General features: G+C 39.5%; 1 protein-coding gene across 1 annotated transcript in view; it reads right to left on the bottom strand.

The window, feature by feature from the left end:
* RANBP17 (RAN binding protein 17) overlaps positions 1-21,571 on the bottom strand; it is a gene marked incomplete at both ends in the record, with an annotated part of 325,987 nt that overhangs the window by 114,323 nt on the left and 190,093 nt on the right. The window contains 2 exons of the mRNA XM_080698633.1: positions 16,029-16,126; positions 17,129-17,202. Coding sequence (XP_080554759.1) covers positions 16,029-16,126; positions 17,129-17,202 — 172 coding nt within the window. The remainder of the gene's footprint in view (positions 1-16,028; positions 16,127-17,128; positions 17,203-21,571) is intronic.

Raw genomic sequence — 21,571 nt, 5'->3', positions numbered from 1 at the left:
GGAGGTAAAACAAATTTCTTTGGCTAAAGTATAAATCACAAATTGTGGCTGAAGAATGGATTGGAAATTAGTTACAGGATGTCAGTAAGTCAAGTACTATTAAAGGACACAGATTCAAATCAGTAAAGCTACTTTGGCCTAAGAAGCAAGTGGAAGTGATTCTGGACTTCGGAATGTGCAATGATTAGATCAAAACAATACCTGAAGAAACTGATCTTGTGAAGCAAGAATCTAAAGAGGTGTGAATAAGGGGGATACAGGGGAAGAATACCACACCTGATCTTAGTGTAAAAACAGCAGAGGGGAGATAGACTATGGGATGAATTTTTCATGGCTAAAAGGGTCAGAGAACAAAGTATCAATGTCTTTTTTTTTTGATGAAAATGGTTAATAAAAATACGCCTGAGGAATGTATGCTGAAACCAGTATCATTTAACATTCTCACAAACCATATGGAGATGGTGGTATTCAGTGAAATAAAACAATGCATTTTAAAACCATTTCACAAAAGCTTAGTTGCTCGTTTATTCCTCCTTCTAACAGACATACCCAGTTTTACTGCCATCCTTCACCATTATTTCATTCTAGACCTTTTGTGTCTGTGTGTGGGGGCACTGGGGATTGAACTCAGAGGCATTCTACCTCCCAGCTACACTCCCAGCCCTATTTTATTTTTATTTAGAAAGAGGGTCTCACTAGGTTTCTGAGAGTCTAACTACTGTTCCTCCTGTCTTAGCCTCTCAAATATATTATAGACTTTCGCTTCATCTCTCATGCTTTATTCTTTCCTGACCCCATCACATTCAGGATTCACATCTCAGCAGTATCGAGGTCGAGAGCAGAGTGAGAATATCTGGTTTTCACATTGCTCAGTAGTTTATTTAAAGTTTTATTCTTGATGTTTTGCATGTAAGCTCTATGTAATCTTGAGTAAAAGGGCTCTCTTAAAGTAGTCATATCATAGTCAGGTATCGTACCGCATGCCTGTAATCCCAGTACTTAGGAGGTGAGACAGGGACACTGCAGGTTCAAAGCCAGCCTCAATAACTTAGCAAGGTTCTCAGAAACTTAGTGAGACCATGTTTCCAAATAAAAAAAAAAAAATGAAAGAGGGATGGGGATGTAGCTTGGAGTTAGAATGTAACTGGGTTTAATCTTCAGTAGTATGTGCGCACACACACACATGTCTTATCATATCACATATGCACACCATTTCTAAATGTGTTTCCAAAAAATTTGTATATGATTTGCGTTAAGTTAAAAAAAAGGAAACTATGTTAATAAACAATTGACTTTGAGCTCTTAGGAAAATATAGGAAAGGAAGTCTGAAATCACTTCAGTTAGGGTAAGTTCTGTTCAAATTTAAAAATTACAAGTATTTGCTGAATTGAGATAGGCCACTAAGATAAAGTAAGTCATTAAGATGAGTATGGAATTGCTGGGCGTGGTGGCTCACACTTGTAATCCCAGCATTTGGAAGGCTGAGATAGGAGGATTGCAGTTCTCGGCTAGCCTCAGCTACTTAGTGAGGTTCTTTGCAACTCAGTGAGACCCTGTTTCAAAATAAAGAATAAAAAATAGGACTGAGGGTAATAGGTCGGAGGTAGAAACCTCCTGGGTTCCATCCCCAGTGCCAAAAAAAAAAAAAAAAGATGAGTATAGAATTAATTTAAGAATCACTACCTTATTCTTAACTTATGTTCAATCTAGTAAATATGCAGATATGCTGTTGCACTTAAGGAAACAAACAAACAAAAAAAAAGGACAAGTGAAATTGGGAAAGATAATGAGGTTGAAAAATAAAACCATCATGTTGATACAAGTAGCTTTGACAGAAAATAAACTTTGGCCTGTAAAGACAAGAACACTGAAACAAATAGAGAAATAGATTTGTGCTACATGTGGAAAAATATTAAATCTACCAAATACCACTGTAAAGGAACTACAGGATAGACCCAAAGTCTTAGAGAGTTAGTCAGAAGCCAAATGGAAGAAGTCATTTATTTATATCACAGAGAACCATACAGCTTCCCAATGTGTGAACTGTGTACTCACTAAGGACCCTGGGCTTAGAAAGCCTGCCTTATTATTATTTTTGTAATCATATATCACTTTGTTTTGTTTTTTGGTGGTACTGGGGGTGGAACCCAGAGGCTTTCTACCTCCAGGCTATACTCCCAGACCTATTTTTTTTAATAGTTTATTTGGAACCAGGGTCTCACTAAGTAGCTGAGAGCCTCACTAAGTAGCTGAGGCTGGCTTCAAACCTGTGCGATCCTCCTGTCTCAGCCTCCCAAGCGCGGGGATTACAAGCGTGCGCTACCACGCCCGGCTCATAATCATACATCACTTTGGAATACAAGACTTGAGAGGATATACAAGCACTTATCATCCAATAAGCCCTCATCCAATCCCCATCCCATTCCCTTCCCCTCCCTCGATCCCATGCTTAATTGGTGATTATCTTTGGTATAATTGTTTACGCATATCATGAGTTTTAAAGAGATTCCACCCTCCTCCATCCCCTCCCCTCTGATTGTTCACCTTAATTGCTTCTCAATAGGGCCCTTTCTACTACTCGACCTCCTCCTGTTACCCCTTTCCTCCTAGTTCTTGCTAATTAGGGAAGCATCTGGATTTTATTTTCTGTGCTATTTCTCTGTGCATGCGGCATTGCAAGTTCTGATCCCACTCTTGACGGCCTCCCTCAGTGGTGGCCTGGCCACCCGAAGGACTCTGATCCCGACCTCGCTGGCTCCAGCAATGGCCTTGCCTCATGGGAGGCCCTGATCCTGGCCTCGCTGACCCCCACACCAAACTAACCCCTCGGCTGGCTCCTCTCCCGGCCTCAGAGGCCTCCAGCACCGGCCTAGCCTCACAACAGGCTCCGATCTCAGCCTCACTGACCTTGGCACCGGCCTAACCCCTAGGCAGACTCCTATCCTGGTCTCGCAAGTCCCAGCTCCGTCCTTGCCTCACAGCAGTTTCCGATCCTGGCCTTGCTGGCCCCGACACCGGCCTTACCCCTCGGCAGAGTCTGATCCCGGCCTCATAGGTCCCAGCACTGGTCTTGCCTCACGGCAGGCTCTAATCCCAACCGTACTGGCCCTGGCACCAGCCTAACCCCTCTGCAGGCTCTGATCCCGGCCTCAGAAGCCTCAGCACCGGCCTTGCCTTGTGGCAGGATCCAGTCCTAGCCTTGCTGGCTCCGGCCCTGACCTAATGCATCAGCTGGCTCCGATCCTGACCTCTGAGGCCCCAACACCGGCCTTGCCTTATGGCTGGCTCTAATCCCGGTCTCGCTGACCCAGGCACCAGGCTAACCCCTCGACAGGCTCAGATTCCAGCCTCGTTGGCCCCGGCACTGGCCTAACCCCTCGGCTGGCTCCAGTCCCAGACTCGGAGGCCCCAGCACCGGCCTTGTCTCATGGCAGGCTCCGATCTAGGCCTCGCTGGCCCCAAACCCTCAGCAGGCTCCTATCCTGGCCTCAGAGGCCCCAGCACCGGCCTTGTCTCATGGCAGGCTCTGATCCCAGCCTCGCTGGCACCGGCACCGGCCCCAAACCCTCGGCAGGCTCCTATCCCAGCCTTGTCTCATGGCAGGCTCTGATCCTGGCCTTGCTGATCCCAGGACCGGCCTAACCCCTCGGCAGGCTCCAATCCTGGCCTTGGAGGCCTCAGTAGCGGCTTTGCCTCACAGCCGACTCCGTTCCTGGCCCTGCTGGCCCCGGCACCGGCATCACCCCTTGGCAGGCTCCGATCCGAGCACCCTCTTCACCCAGCAGGTTGTCCCATGTTCCTGAGGTATGTGGTGGTAGTATTCTACCTCTGAGGTAATTTCTTCAAAAGTTCCAGGTGTATTATGTCAGATCTCTGCCTCTCCTGAGTACTTGCCGCTGCCAATGCGACTGCCTCCACCATTTCAAATCTTTCCCAAGCTCTTTTCCCATACCGCATAATGTCCGGTGTTCCTAAGCATGCGTGACAGTAGCATTTGACCTTTGGGGTAATTTCTTCAGAGGATCAGGGTGGGTTGGATCAGATGTCTGCCTCTCCCAAATCCAAGTCTCCACCGCCATCTCAGCCACTGCTGCCACCACCGCCTTCCTCCTAGGTCTCCACTAGACTCTCTCCTTACAGGTGATGTTCAGGATTCTTAAAGATGTAGAGAAGCAGAAGTCCTCCTTTGCGGGGAATTTTTCCAAACGTTCCAGTTCAGATGTATATGTTTTGTCTGCATCTCCAATATTCTAGCTGCCGCTGGGGCCATCTTAACCCCTCTCGAATATTTTTCTTTTTTTCTTTTTCTTTTTTATTTTATTTTATTTTTAAATAAGAGAAGAGTATGTGCGGTTTGGAGAGGATGTAGGATCAGGCACTTGGTATTGATGAAAATTTTTTTCTTCCCGGGTGGGAGGGGAGTCTCCAAAGGGTGCCCCGCCCGTACTGCCCACAGTAGGAGACTTGGGGCCCGGACCTCAGGGGTTTTCTGGGTAGGGGGGGGGTCACCTAAGGGTGCCCTGCCCGCGCCCGCCCACCAGCCTGGGGTGGGGCCATGCGGCCCTGACGTCCAGGGCCTTTCGGGTGGGGGGGGGCATCTAAGGGTGTTCCGCCTGCACCCACCCATCCTCCCGGGGTCAGGGCCATGCGGCCTGGACCAGAAATCCTGCTTTAAAGCTCAGCTGTTGAGGTCTTGAAATCCTTAATAAGGGACCCTACAGTTTTCATTTTGTACCAGGCCCTGGGAAATATGTAGGTGGTTTACTTTGCAATAACAAAGTCATTAGTCCTAAGAATTATTGAGGTTAACAGCATCACTAAAGTAAAAAATGAGTTTAGATAAATTCATGAATTAATGTAGGACTCCTTTTATGGGTCTGCTTTTAAAAAACTAAACACATTTTGGGTTTTCTCAAACCTTTGAGGATTATGTAATAAAGGGAAACTACCAACAGAGGGCCTGATAGAGAATGAAATTTCCATTCTAATTATTGTCTATCTGAAGTTCAGAGTAGGACATGTTACCAATGCAAATATAAGCAAGTAATGAATTGCAATAGCAATACTGATCAATTATTTAAGAATAACTTCAAGTAGTGATGAACAAACAGAATTTTTTGGTGAGATCCAACATTTTCCTCTGCATTTAAATTAATTTATTTTATTGCTTTGATATGATCCTCATTCTATGTTCAGTTTTCCTAGCAGCCTCCTTGTTTCAATCACTTGAATAATCTCACCCCTTTCCCACTTAGACAGAAATTAGAATTTCAGACAGGAAAACATTTTAAGAACTATGGAACTCAATTGTGGAGGGCCGGCCATGGACAGAACCATTTTAGCTTTTTGCATGTTAGAAAAAGCTACTTAGAAGCCGGGCGTGGTGGCACAGGCTTGTAATCCCAATACCTGGTAGGCTGAGACAGGAGGATTGCAGGTCCACAACCAGCTTTAGCTTCTTAGTGAGGGCCTCCACAACTTAGTAAGATCCTTTTTCAAAATAGAGAATAAGCTTCCGGTAAGATGGCGACCGAGGAAAGCGGCACTTACAAGTCCCGCTAACAATCGAACTCTATTACCACAAAACCAGCGCCTTTCAGAGCCAGAAAACACCACCAGCAAAGAAATAAAAACGGTAAATACAAGGGACAGAGAAAAAGGGCTGGAAAAACAAGACACCAGAAAAAAACCAGCCCGAAGGGCCGCGCCCGCCACGGCACGGAGTGGCCGGAGCCGCAGCGCAGAGAAGTCAGAGCTGCGGCACGAAGCGGGGTGGCCGGAGCAGCCGAGCGGAGCAGCCAGACCAGCCAGAGAGGAGCGGCCAGAGCAGCCGGAGAGGAGCGGCCAGAACAGCCAGAGCAGCCAGAGCCGCTTCGCGGAACCGCCGGACCGGCCGGAGTGGCCAGACCCGCGGTGCGGAGCAGCCGGAACCGCGGTGCAGAGCAGCCAGAGAGGCCAGAGCGGCCAGACCCGTGGTGCGGAGCAGCCTGAGCCACAGCGCAGAGCGGCCGGAGCAGCGCGGCTTACATCTCCCCTAGCAGCACCAGGCTCCAGAGAGGAGGGAGACTCAAAACAGAGCTCAAATCCAGAGAGGAGGTACTCTGGCCTCGCGGCCTAGGATGCAGAAGCAGCGTCTTACTGCTGGCTGCAGCGGCGAATTCACCAGACGGCCCTAGACCAACCCACACAACCAGCCACCAGACGCCTGAGAGGAGGGGTGGACAGCGAGCTAAGGTAAGCCGCTGCTGAACAGCCGGGCGGCAGTCAGCAGTTTCTCCGGTGCAAGGAGCGTCTAAAGCTCCCAAGGGCCGGGCACAGCACACCTGGCAGGGACTCAGCGGAGCTCAAAACCAGAGAAGAAATAGGCCACATCACGGCCGAGGGCGTGGCAGTGGTGCCATATTGCTAGTGGCGGCAGCAGCGAATCCACCGAGTTCACTACAGCTCCATCAGCGCACTCAACAAACGTGAGTCAAATTGCGGCCCCAAGGGGAGAAATCCCAGTACTGCACTCCCAGGGACTTGCGCAGATATTCTCCCTGGGTCGGAGATTTTAGCAGTGCAGCCCAGTGGGGGAGTGGCAGTGGCAGAGATATCATACCATAGTCACAACTCCCCGCTAGAGAACACCCAACTTGGCACCCCCCACGGTCTAAGCAGCCTCAATTGACTCCCTGGGTCTGAGACTTTGTGATACAACTCAGTAAAGGAGTAGTGGTGACTGAGATACCACAGACTCGAGATCCAGAACATCTTAAGTGAATTCGTAGTGACTCAGGGAAGAACCCAGAGAAGGCACAAACTTCCAAAATCATGGGAAAGAGAAATAACAATGGAGCAGTGAATGCCCACAACCCCACAACATCAGAATCTGATAACACAGAAATCCAAAGATCTCTAGAAGATCAAATTAGGAAAATAACTCTAGAAATAATAGAGGACTTTCGAAAAGAATTTAGAGAGAGTCAAAAAGAGATAAAGGATGCAATTAATGAAGTGAAGGCTTCAATTCAAAGTATAAACAACAGATTAGACCACATGGAGAATAGAATCTCGCTTCTTGAAGATGACCATTCCAAAAATGAACGCATAGTTTCTAATTTAGAAAAAAAACCCAACAGCAGGAATCTGACATTGAAGAAATATGGGCCCATTTCAAGAGAGCTAACCTAAGAATAATTGGAATAGAGGAGGGAAAAGAAGGTGAAACCAAAGGGATCAACAATCTCTTCAAGGAAGTAATAGCAGAAAATTTTCCAAACATAGAGCAAGAGGTTGATACACAGGTCCAGGAAACTTATAGAACTCCCTTTAGACAGGATCAAAGAAGAGGATCCCCATGCCACATAATTGTCAAAATGACTAATGTGGAAGCCAAGGAGAGAATCTTAAAGGCAACAAAAACAAAAGGCCACGTGACATACAGAGGCAAACCAATTAGAATCACTCCAGACTTCCCAAACCAAATTATGAAAGCCAGAAGGGCATGGAGTAACATATTCCAAACTCTGAAAGAAAACAACTTCCAGCCAAAAATTTCCTACCCAGCAAAACTATCCATCAAATTAGATGGGGAAATAAGAAGCTTCCATGACAAACAGCAACTGAAGGAATTTATGTCTTCAAAACCAGCACTAGAGAAAGTACTCAAGGAGATTAACTGCAAAGAGGAAATGGGTAATACACGGCAGAACCAAAGAAACAAGAATTCCCATCCAGCAGACAACTAAGCAAAGAAGAATAAACAGTATCTCAAACAGAAATAAGATCTTAACATGTTGGGAATTAAAAATTATCTCTCTATAATCACACTGAATGTAAACGGCCTCAACTCCCCAATAAAAAGACATAAAGTGGCAAAATGGATTAAAAGCCAGAATCCATCCATCTGCTGCTTACAAGAAACACACCTTACAAGTAAAGATAGGAACAAACTCAAGGTAAAGGGCTGGAGCAAGGTTATCCATGCTAATGGTACTTGAAGACAAGCAGGAGTAGCAACTATGATATCAGACAAGTTAGACTTCAAACCCAAACTTATTAGAAGAGACAAAGAAGGTCACATTTTACTGGTAAAAGGAATAGTCCAGCAAGAGGAAATAACAATAATCAACATCTGCCCAAACATAGGGGCAGCTACTTTCATAAATCAAACTCTTTGTGACATGAAGTCACACATAAATCCCAACACAATAATACTGGGAGACTTCAACACACCTCTCACAATACTAAACCCATCTTCCAGACAAAGGGTCAGTAAAGATGTCTCAGAACTAAAGAACACCATTAACCAAATGGACCTGTTGGACACATATAGAATATTTCACCCAACTACAGCAGAGTTCACATTTTTCTCAGCTGCTCACGGAACCTTCTCCAAAATAGATCACATCCTGGGACACAAAATGAGCACTAGCAAATTTAAAAAATGTTACATACTTCCCTGTGTCATTTCAGACCATAATGGAATGAAACTAGAAATCAACTATAAGAAGACCCAAAGAAACAACATAAACATGTGGAGGCTGAACACCACACTTCTGAATGAAGAATGGGTCATAGAAAATGTAAGAGGTGAAATCAAGAAATTTCTAGAAACAAATGAAAATAAAAAAACAACATATCAAAACCTCTGGGACACTTTGAAGGCAGTATTAAGAGGAAAATTTATAGCACTGAGTGCTCACATAAGAAAAACAGAAAATCTTCAAATAAATAGCCTTACGACACACCTCAAAGCCCTTGAAAAGCAGGAACAATTGAACCCCAAAGCCAGCAGAAGACGGGAAATTATTAAAATTAGAGCAGAAATTAATGAAATAGAGAATAAAAAAACAATACAGAAAATCAACAAAACCAAAAGCTGGTTTCTTGAAAAGATTAACAAGATTGATAAACCACTGGCCAACCTAACTAAAAAAAAGAGAGAATCAACCCAAATTATGAGGATAAGGGATGAAAAAGGAGACATTACTACTGACAGTGTAGAAATCCAGAGGATTATCAGAAACTACTTTGAAAAACTATACTCCAACAAAATGGAAAATCTGGAGGAAATTGACAACTTCCTAGATAAATACAACCTTCCTAAACTGAGTCAAGAAGATATAGAACACTTAAACCAACCAATAACAATCAAAGAGATTGAAACAGCAATAAAGAGCTTACCATCAAAGAAAAGCCCAGGACCAGATGGTTTTTCAAGTGAATTCTATAAAACCTTTACAGAAGAGCTAATCCCAATACTACTCAAACTATTTCGGGAAATAGAAAAAACCGGGACTCTCCCAAATACATTCTATGAAGCCAACATCACACTAATACCCAAACCGAATAAAGACAGTTCAAAGAAGGAAAACTACAGGCCTATATCTCTGATGAACTTGGATGCAAAACTATTAAACAAAATACTAGCAACACGTATTCAAAACCACATCAAGAAAATCATTCATCACGACCAGGTAGGGTTCATCCCAGGGATGCAAGGCTGGTTCAATATACGAAAATCAATCCATGTAATTCATCATATAAACAGAATCAAAGACAAAAACCACATGATCATCTCAATAGATGCTGAAAAAGCATTTGATAAAATTCAACATCCATTTATGATAAAAACACTGCAGAGAATTGGAATAGAAGGAACATATCTCAACATTATTAAGGCAATCTACAACAAGCCCACTGCCAGCATCATATTAAATGGGGAAAAACTTTAAGAATTCCCCCTAAAAACTGGAATGAGACAAGGATGTCCACTATCACCACTTCTCTTCAATATAGTACTAGAGACTCTAGCCAGAGCAATAAGGCAAGAAAAGGAAATCAAAGGAGTACAAATAGGAAAAGAAGAACTTAAGCTTTCACTATTTGCTGATGACATGATACTATATTTAGAAAACCCAACAAACTCAACCAAAAGGCTTATAGAACTGATCAACAAATTCAGCAAAGTATCTGGATACAAAATCAATCTTAAAAAATCAGAAGCTTTCCTGTATACCAACCATAAATCCACTGAAAAAGAAATTCAGAAAACACTTCCACTCAGGATCTCCCACAAAAAAATAAAATACCTAGGAATAAATTTGACCAAGGAGGTAAAAGATCTCTACAAAGAAAATTATAAAACACTGAAAAAAGAAATCGAAGAAGATCTTAGAAGATGGAAAGATCTTCCACGTTCATGGATTGGCAGAATAAATATCATTAAAATGGCCATCCTCCCAAAAGTGATCTACAGATTTAATGCAATGCCCATTAAACTACCAAGATCATTCCTCACAGACATAGAAAAATCAGTCCTTAAATTTATCTGGAATAACAAAAAGCCCAGAATAGCCAAGGTAGTTCTCAGTAACAAAAACCACGCAGGAGGAATCACAATACCTGACTTTAAACTATACTACAAAGCCATTGTAATAAAAACAGCATGGTACTGGCAAAAGAACAGATATATAGACCAATGGAGCAGAATAGAAGACCCAGAAACAAGCCCACACACGTTCAGCCAATTGATTTTTGAAAAAGGGGCCAAAAACATACACTGGAAAAAAGATAGCCTCTTCAACAAATGGTGTTGGCAAAACTGGTTAACCATATGCAGAAAATTGGATGTTAATCCCACTTTTTCACCCTGTACAAAAGTCAACTCACGATGGATCAAAAACTTGGAAATTAAACCAGAGACTTTGAAGCTCCTTGAAGAGGGCATAGGTCCAACACTACAACACATAGGCACAGACAAACATTTCCTCAATAAGACCCCAAAGGCACAACAAATTAAAAGGAGAATCAATACATGGGATTGCATGAAACTGAAGAGCTTCTGTTCAGCAAAGGAAACTATTAAGAACCTCAATCGAGAGCCAACAGAATGGGAGAAGATTTTTGCCACCTACCCCTCCGATAGAGGACTAATATCTAGAATATACAGAGAACTCAAGAAACTCAACACTAAGAAAACAAAGCATCCAATAACAAAATGGGCAAATGAACTAAATAGACACTTCACAAAAGAAGAAATTCAAATGGCCAATAAATGCATGAAAAAATGCTCAACATCACTGGCAATCAGAGAGATGCAAATCAAAACTACCCTGAGATTTCACCTAACTCCAACTAGAATGGCAATCATTCAAAACACAAACAACAACAGATGCTGGCGAGGATGTGGAGAAGTGGGAACTCTGAGACATTGTTGGTGGGATTGCAAATTAGTGCAACCACTTTGGAAAACAGTATGGAGAATCCTCAGAAGAATGGGAACACACCTACCATTTGATCCAGCAATACCACTGTTGGGTATCTACCCAAAAGAAAAGAAACCAAACTACCAAACTAATGCATGTGTATCTATGTTCATAGCTGCACAATTCACCATAGCCAAACTATGGAACCAGCCAAGATGTCCATCAACAGATGAATGGATTAAAAAACTGTGGGATATGTACACAATGGAATTTTACTCAGCCATCAAAAAAAACTCAATTACATCATTTCCAGGGAAATGGATGGAACTGGAGGACATTATGCTAAGTGAGATTAGTCAGTCACAAAAAATAAGAAATCAGATGCTTTCCCTAATATGTGAGAGTTAGGGAGAAAAGAGGAGCAAACAAGATAACCTAAAGGAAGAGAAAGGAGGGGGAAGAGAAAAATCTCTAAAGCACACAATGTACTTAAACATATCGAAGTCAATCACTAAGCCAAGCAAGGAAGGGAGGGATGGGGAGGGGATGGGGTGGTATTTGGGTAGGGGTTAAATCAGCGATGAGTACATGTTTGTACACACAAGTTTTTTACCCCAATAAGTTGTATGAATATAATGCAGCAATAAAAAAAAAAAGAAAAAAAATATTCTCTGGTACGAAAGAAAGTAAAAAGAAATATTGAAATGTTATCTTTAAGTCATCAAAAGCTTGGTATCAGACAAATGAAACTGTTATGTGAGATTATCATTTTTAATTTAGGATAAATTGCTATAATACTAGATGTCAACCACTAAGCCAAGCATGGGAGGGAGGGATGGGGAGAGAATGGGGTGGGGATCGGATGGGGGCTGACTGGGCGATATGTGCATGTATGTCTACAAAAGTTTGTATCCCACTATGATGTATGAATACAGTGCACCAATAAAAAATAATAAAAAAAGAAAATAAATAAATAAATTAAATAAATAAATAAATAAAAAATAGAGAATAAACTAGGCTTATAATCCCAGCACTTGGGAGGCTAAGACAGGAGGATTGCAGGTCCATGGCTAGCCTCAGCTACTTAGTGAGGCCCTCCACAACTTAGTGAGACCCTGTTTCAAAATAAAAAGAATAAAAATAGGGGTGGGAATGTAGTTTTTAGGTAAAATGCCGCTGGGTTAAACAAAATAGAGAATAAAAATAGGACTAAGGGTGTAGCTCAGTGGTAGAAGACCCCTGGGTTCCATCCCCAGTACCACAAAAGAATAAAAAGTTACTTAGAATAAGGAGTTCTTGAGATATCTTTGAAGAATAGGTTAAAAAGGTTCATTAAAATGGTACATGACTATAATCTCAGTACTTGGGAAGCGGAGACAAGAGGATTTCAGGTTTGAGATCAATCTCAGTAACAGAGCGAGATTGTCTGCAACCTAGAGTAACCCTGTTTCAAAACAAAACATAAAAATGGGGCCCGGGTGTGGTGGCGCATGCTTGTAATCCCAGTGTGTGGGAGGCTGAAACAGGAGGATTGCAGGTTCACAGCCAGTTTCAGCTACTTAGTGAGGCCCTTTGCAACTAAGTGAAACCCTGTTTTAAAAAATAAAAAATAGGACTAGGGGTATAGCTTAGAGGTCAAATTCCCCTGGGTTCCATTCTCAGTACCGCAAAAAACAAAAAACAAAAAACAAACAAACAAAAAACCCCCCAGAAAACAAAAACAAAAAACCCAAAAAATCAAACAAAAAACCGGAGCCTGGAGGATCACGGTTTGCAGACAACCTCAGGTATTTAGTGAGACCCTAGGGCAGGGGGGTGTAGCTTGGAGGTCCCCCTGGGTTCCATCCCCAGACCCATGGGGAAAAAAAAGTTCAAATTTGTCAAACAGCAACTTTATGGTAAAAGGCAAGAGAGTATCCAGTTATAATATGAGGATCTTCTCCTCTCCATTTACTATTTAGGGAACTAGACTAAAATGTTAAGAACTGTCTGTGGGATAAGTACCTGACTTTCTGCTTAAAGTATCTAATTCTTCAGCTCTACTTTCTAATGGCAGAAGTTCAGTTCTCCCAGTGTGGTCCCTGAGCCACATCACCAGAGGCTGGAGGCTGGTTAAAACTGCAATCCTCAAGTAGGTCTTGACATGGGCACCTTCAGGAAACAGAATCTCTGGGGGAGGGGCCTAACAATTTGTGTCCTTAACCAGCACTCTAAGGTTTGAGACCACTGCTTTAAGAGAAGTGAAAGCTTTTCAGTAATTCCTAAAAAAATTAAGGTCTTTTGTGATTTCAATTTCCAAACAAGTGGTAAGATAAAAGAACAGCAAAGTTCAGAAACTGGGTTTGGGCACTATCAACACTGAGTAACTTGAAGCAGACAGAAATAGAAAACAAATAAACAAAAAGTATCTGATAACATCTGCTACAGAGTAACATGCGACATTAAAAAATAGCGTCCAGCGTGGTGGCCCACGCTTGTAATCCTTGCACTTGGGAAGCTGAGACAGGAGGATCACACAGGTTCAAAGCCAGCCTCAGCTACTTAGTGAGGCTCTCAGCAACTTAGTGAGACCCTGTTTCCAAAAATAGGTCTGGGAGTATAGCCTGGAGGTAGAAAGCCTCTGGGTTCCACCCCCAGTACCACACACACACACAAATAAATAAATACATAAAAAATAAAAACTTAATAATAAGACAATATGTTTTCATTTACTTGTTAACTATTATTTTAAATAAAAATATTTTCAATATTGACATATAGCTAGATTTTCATTAATAGAGGTCAATACATGATTATTTTTATCTTACAACTTTTTATTGCTGAGGAATTTCATCTTAACATGGATATAATGTATTGCTTTAAAGTCAAAATGAAAAAACACATAGAAGAAATAGGTTGGAAACAACAAAACATGCATTAGGTACCAGTGACTACACTGAAATAGATACACCACTCACATATTCCATTATGTAAATGAATTCAAAGATATTTCATGACTGATCAGCTAGAAGGGACATAATGATTTATAATTCAAATAACTGAGCACTGAAATCAAATTGAGCTAATATATATTTCTAAATATGCAAACCTGAAATAATTGTTAAAAAATATAAATCAGTATACCCATGTTGACATCACTGGTATCCCTTGGTTTAAAATGTTAAAGATTTTAAATTTTTATCTAATAAGTTTTGAAAAATATGATTTTTATTAACTTTAAGAAGTGTTCCAAAGCAATAAACACCTTGTAAAATAAAAGGTTATAATATCTGGATTAAAGAATATATAATAGATATACTGGGATAGAAAAAAGATCTTAAATATCAGATACAAATAAATTAGACATTATGCAAATTATACTAAAAAGAATACAAGTCAAATTAATTTTATATTAAATATCAACTTGAACCTAAGAAACAGAGTAAATCTTAACAATAGCTATTTGCTATAAAATAACCAAGGCTTCTTTCCAGATAATATGCTCTCAAAGTAATTCATCGTGAAAAGGCCGGAGTTTGCAATACTAGGAAGTACTTATAAACCACTTTATATGTTAGCGATAAAGAGTATTTCAGCATTATTATTAGAAAAAAATACAGGTTGAGCTTTTTCTTAATAAGAAAAAATACATATCTTCAAAAGCCAAAATGACCACTAGAATTGGGTTGTACATCACTTTCCAGTAAAAAGGAAAAACAGCTTGGACAGGTGTAATTTATCATTTTTCTGATTTAATATCAAAGAAATATATTAAAATAATAAAAAGAATCCTGAAATCCTCAAAATTTGTAGTGATAAATAGCCCTCCCTGTCTTTATTGCATTATACCTACTAACAGAAATATTGCATGGTGGATTTTGCCAGACAAGGACGATTATTTTCCAATAAAAAGTTGCATATTAAATTCCAGCACAAAAGTGGGTGTCTAATACTTTGAAAATCTTTCATGGTTTACCAAGGAACACAATTCTAAACTTAACTAATACAAACATATTCTTGGAATGAACTTATATTCAAGGTTTCCATCCAAATCTACCCATTTTCAGAATTTGTTCTTATATTAAAATATTGACTAATTTTATTGGTTAAAAACCAACATTTCTTTTCCATAACACAAACATATCATATTTGATAGCTAACATATAAAAGATGATCTACATGGCCCTTTCTCATTGGTAGAAATATGACAACAATATCAACTATAATTTAGCAAGAAAGGATAATTTCTGGTTTTAAATTTTTTAGAAAACCTGCTAGAGAGAGAAATCTAAATATTTAATGTGGAATGGGGAATCTTACTCTAGAATAGATAAGATGTTCATTTGGTAATGCCAATAGTCAAAGTGGTCAAAAAGCCTATCATTTTCTTCCCATTATTTCTTTGTATCTCTCAAATAATGAAAATCATGTTTTCATCTAAGGTATACTAGAAATATAGTCACTCTTAAGAATCAGTCAGTTCTTATAAGGTACTATTTTTGAAACATTTTGACTTTCTTAAAATTTGTTACATGCTTTCTTTCAGAAAAGAATTTCTGACAATTATGAAAAACCATGGACTAGAACACAGATGGTTGCATATTTTCTTATGTGACCATTTATTAGCCTGAGTATAAACAAAACTAACTCCTCAGGAATCTGTATATCCATATAAATTCGATTATAAGTGAATAAATACTTCATAGAATACAGCAATTATAAATCTTTCAAAAACATGCATTTACAGATAAAGCTAAATGAAAAGGCTTACTTAAAAAAATTTGCAAAATTATAAACAAGGAAACCACCTGCCCAATAAATGTACTTGTTAGGTTGATTTATAATACCATACATACAAAAATGCAAAGGATATCCAACAGAAAGGTCATTTAGAAACTGAAGAGTCCTTGAAATTACAGGCTCACATCTTCCCCAATACTTAAGGTTTGTAACACTAAATATGAAAGAAAAGTTTTAACTTAGAAGTAAGTTTTTTGCATGTGTATGGAGAACTATAGAAATATACATTTATGTAAGTTAGGTGACCTAAATCATAAAATAATAAAAATCAGGTTGAAAATTCAGTGAAACGTTTCTATTTTATTCTTTTTACAACATTTAAAATTTTATGCAGTTGAGCAATATTTTGCTTTCCAAATGGTATATAAGTCTATACATTTAATTTAATAAATTAAAAAGTATTTCACAAAGAAATGCTAAGTTTGTCACTAAACATAATAAGGAGCGAAAGCAGGAGTTAAAAAGGAAGTTAAATAGAGGCTCATAGTTACTGCCAAAAAATAAAAGATAATTGAATTGTGGCTATAAAATTCACTTCTTACAATCATGATTGTTTAGCTTTGTTCTCTGTGAGCAAGATGTTATCTATCTATAGAAAAGATAACATGTATACGTAAAGACACATAAGTTTAGGCTAAATACATGAAGTCAGTTTATAACTAGAAACCAGTTATTTCTGCTAGCATTATAAAGATAATTTAAGGACACTTCCCATTAACAAGTCTCTGATAATCAGGTTCCTGTTTGAACCAATGAATGCCCTGTCTTAAGGTAATCAAATTTCTCTCAATGATTCCAATTCTTCATTTGGTCTTTGAAACTCGGTGTTCTTAAAGTAACAATAGTAACAACAACAACAACATCAACAACAAATCTGCCTTACTAACCTAAAGTTTAGTCAACATCTAAATCTTTTAACACCATATTCTGATGTTGCATCCTATAGCTGTAGGATACTGATATATTACAATGTTCTTTGGATGGTGGTGAGTTTTAAACATGTAAAATTAAGTTTCAATTAAGAACAATGTTAACATTCTGAGAATTAAAGCACATTTAAAATTTATTAGTCAATATCTATAAAGCAATTTAAATTCAGTAAAAAGATCTATTAGATTTAAAACAGAAGAAAAATTAAAAACCAAAACAAACTCACATTTTCGTCATGAATGTTTCTAGAACATGGTTGTCATCTGTTATTCCTAAGACTTCAGACATACGAGCATATACCTGCATTAAAAAATTCCATTTTTAAAAGCTTTAATTAACATAGATTTCAAAGTTTTAAAAATTGAATAAATATAAGATTTAACTCATTGTTACAGCCACACTGAAGGAGAGTGGACAGCAAAAATGAAGGATTTAAAAAACGTTTAAAATTTATTAACTATTTCCAGAAGGCACTTTTCCTGACTTGAAATATATGCACATGTACAAATATACCCATACACCTGCTTTACTCCTGCCACACCACGTAATTTTTTCTCTCTCATTCTTGAAGATGGGAGTAGGTGTGCAAAGGGCTGTGAAGTCAGGTGCCTCAACCAAAGGCTCTGATGTTTGAAAACTTTCCATCTTTCCAGAGTTCAACAAAACATCAACTAATTCAAGATGAGATAGTTATAAAAATAAGGATATCAAGAATCAAAAGAATTTACAGACACCCTCCTCAAATATCCCCTAATTAAACTCCCCCAAGGTCTTACTTCTAATGCTGAAACTGAAATACGGAGCTCAAGGATTCTCTGTTGAAAATATCAGGGCCTGGGAATCTACTATCCTTGCAACTAGGGTGTGTTGGTTGCAGTTTGATGTGTAACATTTCATTTGCAACCCAAGCCACGTTGAAATCATAAACACGTATCCCACTAAGTGCGAAAATGCCACAGGCAGACAATGGGACATTCCCTAATAGCCTGGCAAAGCTGAGAGGTGGGTTTTCACCTTCAAACTCCCTGAGGCTCTGGTGTGATTCCAGGTTATCCCTGCCAGACACCAGCTGTGTGGGATTTCTCTTCTGTGATTTGATCCCTTGTGACTTTGTCCTCCTACTTCCACTTGATCTGCTTATTCCTAAGCATGTATGGCAACTTAGCTCCCACTCCTGCTTTGTTATTTCATATTTGAATACCAGTTTGATATATGGTTAGAGGTCACAACGGCAAGATAATACATAGGGCACTGCGAATCTCCTAGAGTTATAAAGTCATACAGGGGAGAGAAGCTGTTCATTTATAGAAATCTAGCATTTTGATTTGCATTCAATCTAGCATCACCTGAACCAGAAGCTTGTGGTCCAGGCTTTCAACCTCAGTCCTATGGCTGGAAGGCTCCTCCTCTGGCTGGCAGGGTGAGTGAGGAGAGAAAGAGAGAGAGAGGGAGGGCAGGTTATGTACACGGGAAGAGAAGGAGAAAAGAGAAGAGTGGAGAGAAGCTGGGGAGAAAGGAAACATTCAAATTTCTGTTGTCTTTTCTGCTCATACTAAGCCCTACAAAAAAGCATTCCAATGACTGTATTTCTGACTTTGCCATGAAGGAAGGCCTTTATATCTTGTAAGGGTGAAGTGACCACTGTGGCTCTTAAGATGTGTGGGGCAAATGAGGAGCTGGGACAAAAGAACCTAGAGAAATTAGTTATCACTATACATCAATGATCAGACACCACTAAGCATAAAGAGGGCTCAAAGGAAGTTTCCCTTAGCTCACCATGAACCCAAACTTTTCATGGATACAAGTATTCAAACTGGGTCCCTTGGAAAATCTGTAAATTAGATGATTTATGACACACAACATCCTTTACAACTTGACCCCAACCTATCTCATCATTCACTATTTCCCTCAACGTCAAGCCACAGTGAAATACTGAGGGATCATTGAAGCTTCTCGTGCAACTTCAGATCTCGATGTGTTCATGTGCTCTGTATTTGCCTCAGTAGGCCTTCTTCCCCCTCTTCTCCTGACTCCCACTCAAAAGTCATCTCCCTGAGGCCTTGCCAGGCCTTCCCAGATAGGGTGAGCAACATTCTCTGTTACTGTTGTAACATTTGATCGGTTCCTCTCACACTGTTGTCTTTTGGGTGTCCATCTCCCCAACTACCCTGAGAACACCTTGAGGAGGGATACTGTGCATCAGTACTATGTGTGTCCCCACACCTAGGACAGTATGTGCGTTTGATAGTAATAACAAAACATATGGTAAGGGTCCACTTAGGACTGTATTACAGTGTGAATATTACACAAACAACAACAAAGATTTTTCCTATTTAGCATATATTGGATTCCATGAACAAAAGATGAGAATTATAAATAACAAGAAAAAAAGAAAAGCAGTTACAGAGAATAGCTTGTATTATTATTTTAAATTTGTGAACACATAACAGTTGATTATGCAACTGCCTTTGAACTTTATTTTAATGGCACTCTTATCAAATGAGATCTTTCAAATAAGCCTAGTTAATAAAACCCAGACAATAGTGGGGATCTGGCATCCTATTTTCTGACTCTTCAGTTTTTTTCAAGGGTCACAGACTATGCGCAACTCTGTCTGAACTTTTAAAAGCACTTTTCATATAAAAGAAATCAAAGCATGGATGGGTTTATGTCAACTGGCCCTAAAAAAACTCAAAGCATAAATTCTCCTGAAGATATACAGGATCAATTTTATAGATAAATAAAATTAACCATAAATTCCATGTGGTCATACACTGATTTTTGGGAAGGACTTGACTATTAAATGCCATTATCTCGATTAGCCCATTTCATTTTTATTGTATTTTTATCTTTGTTTTTGTGTTACATCCTGATTAATTTTCTAGCTTTAGACCAATTGATGACTATATTGTACTTGTGTAATATCAGATTTATATTTCAAGACTATTAGTGATACTTCTTTATGGCAAAACTCAGAATCAATCCAAGTTTTATTTTAACTATCCCACACTGAATGATAAAATAAATAAAATGTGATTGTTAGCATTTAAAACATTAAAAAAAATTGTATCTTTTGAGATTGATGGTTCCTACCAGGAGAAGTTTTCTTGCTGTGACCCTGGCTGGCATGCGAGAGGGGGAAGCTCTGCAGGCAGATCTGTTGTGCTCTGCTGTCAAAACACTTTTTCAAAGCATCAGATTTGAACCAATAATATACTAGAAAAAACAGTCAACATTGACACATGGCAGTGCTTTAATCCACAATTATCCTTGTAACTTGCACCATTCCTTTTATCATCCATTAGCTTTGATTCCCATTATCCCATCTAGAACTGTGTCAACGCTTTTGTCCTTGGGGATTTCTCTCCACTAGTAGGATCTGACAGTCAAGCCTGAGTACTAAACAGGATCATTACCTCTTAAATCCACTTATCTGATCTACTGAATAGTAAATTGAAAAGCTCATTAAGAGCAACAATCTGATTTGTTTTCACGTGTGACAGGGTCATTTAAAATCAATGCATGATTACAGCATTTCTTTTAAAAGATTGTCTCACATTTTCCAAGGCACCTTATCATTCAGAGAACATGAGATAATATGAAAATGTCTCTAAACATTTACAATTTAATTATGCCACAGACATAGATAATTTGGGGGTAGAAAGTAATTTGTTTAATGAGAAAATATCTATAAGATTGCTTATCATAAGGCACAAGTTAATGAAGAATATCTACAGAAAATAATCCTAACACAAGATTTAGTGTTTTCTTTTTTTCCTCCCAGACCTATTTTATACTTTTTTTTGGAAACAGGGTCTCACTAAGTTGCTGAGAGCCTCACTAAGTAGCTGAGGCTGGTTTCGAACCTGTGCAATCCTCCTGTCTCAGCCTCCCAGGCGCGGGGATTACAAGCGTGCGCCAACACTCCTGGCAGATTTAGCGTTTTCAATGCTTGCATAACTTGTATCACTTCACCAAAAATATTTATGGTAGCAAGAAGAAACCACAGCACAATGCCCATTTTAAAGATGCATATAAGAGTTGGTATAGGGATGTATTTTAAAAACCCTCATTTTTAACTCACAGATTCCTAATCTTTTATTTCAGAATCTATTAAGATAATCTGATCATAATGATAAGTAAAACTCTAAGAAGAGGCTAAGTCAGTCATTCTTCAGAGAAGGATGAATAGCACAGTGACATTAAATGCATGGTTAGGCCTTTGGTCATGTGTTTTGCATAGAGATGCAAACACTGTAACCAAGTTTTTGCCTGCTTCAGTCCCTTCCTTCTCCTTTCATAAACCTGCATTTCTTTACTAGACTACAGGCCCTGTGAGCAGAGGTAATATACCGTTAACTGGGCCACGCCTATTACTTTAATGTTTCATGAATTAATAAAAATAATATATTAAATATACATTTTGTCAATTCTTTTTTGTAGCAAGGAAATCAACCCACAAGGGTATGTTTTTCTTGTTTTTACAAAGGATTTTTTCCTTGTAAAAAGAATATGTTTTTATAAGAAATAATTTTTTGGGGGGGGTTGTATTGGGGATGGAACCCTTCTCCAGGCTACACTACCAGACCTATTTTATATTTTTTTTATTTGGAAACAGGGTCTCTTAAGCCAGCAAGGCTGGCTTTGAACCTTCACGATCCTTCTGTCT

The sequence above is a fragment of the Muscardinus avellanarius genome (assembly GCF_963383645.1).
Source record: "Muscardinus avellanarius genome assembly, chromosome: 7".
NCBI classification, from domain to species: domain Eukaryota; kingdom Metazoa; phylum Chordata; class Mammalia; order Rodentia; family Gliridae; genus Muscardinus; species Muscardinus avellanarius.
This window is presented reverse-complemented; position numbering and strand designations above follow the sequence as displayed.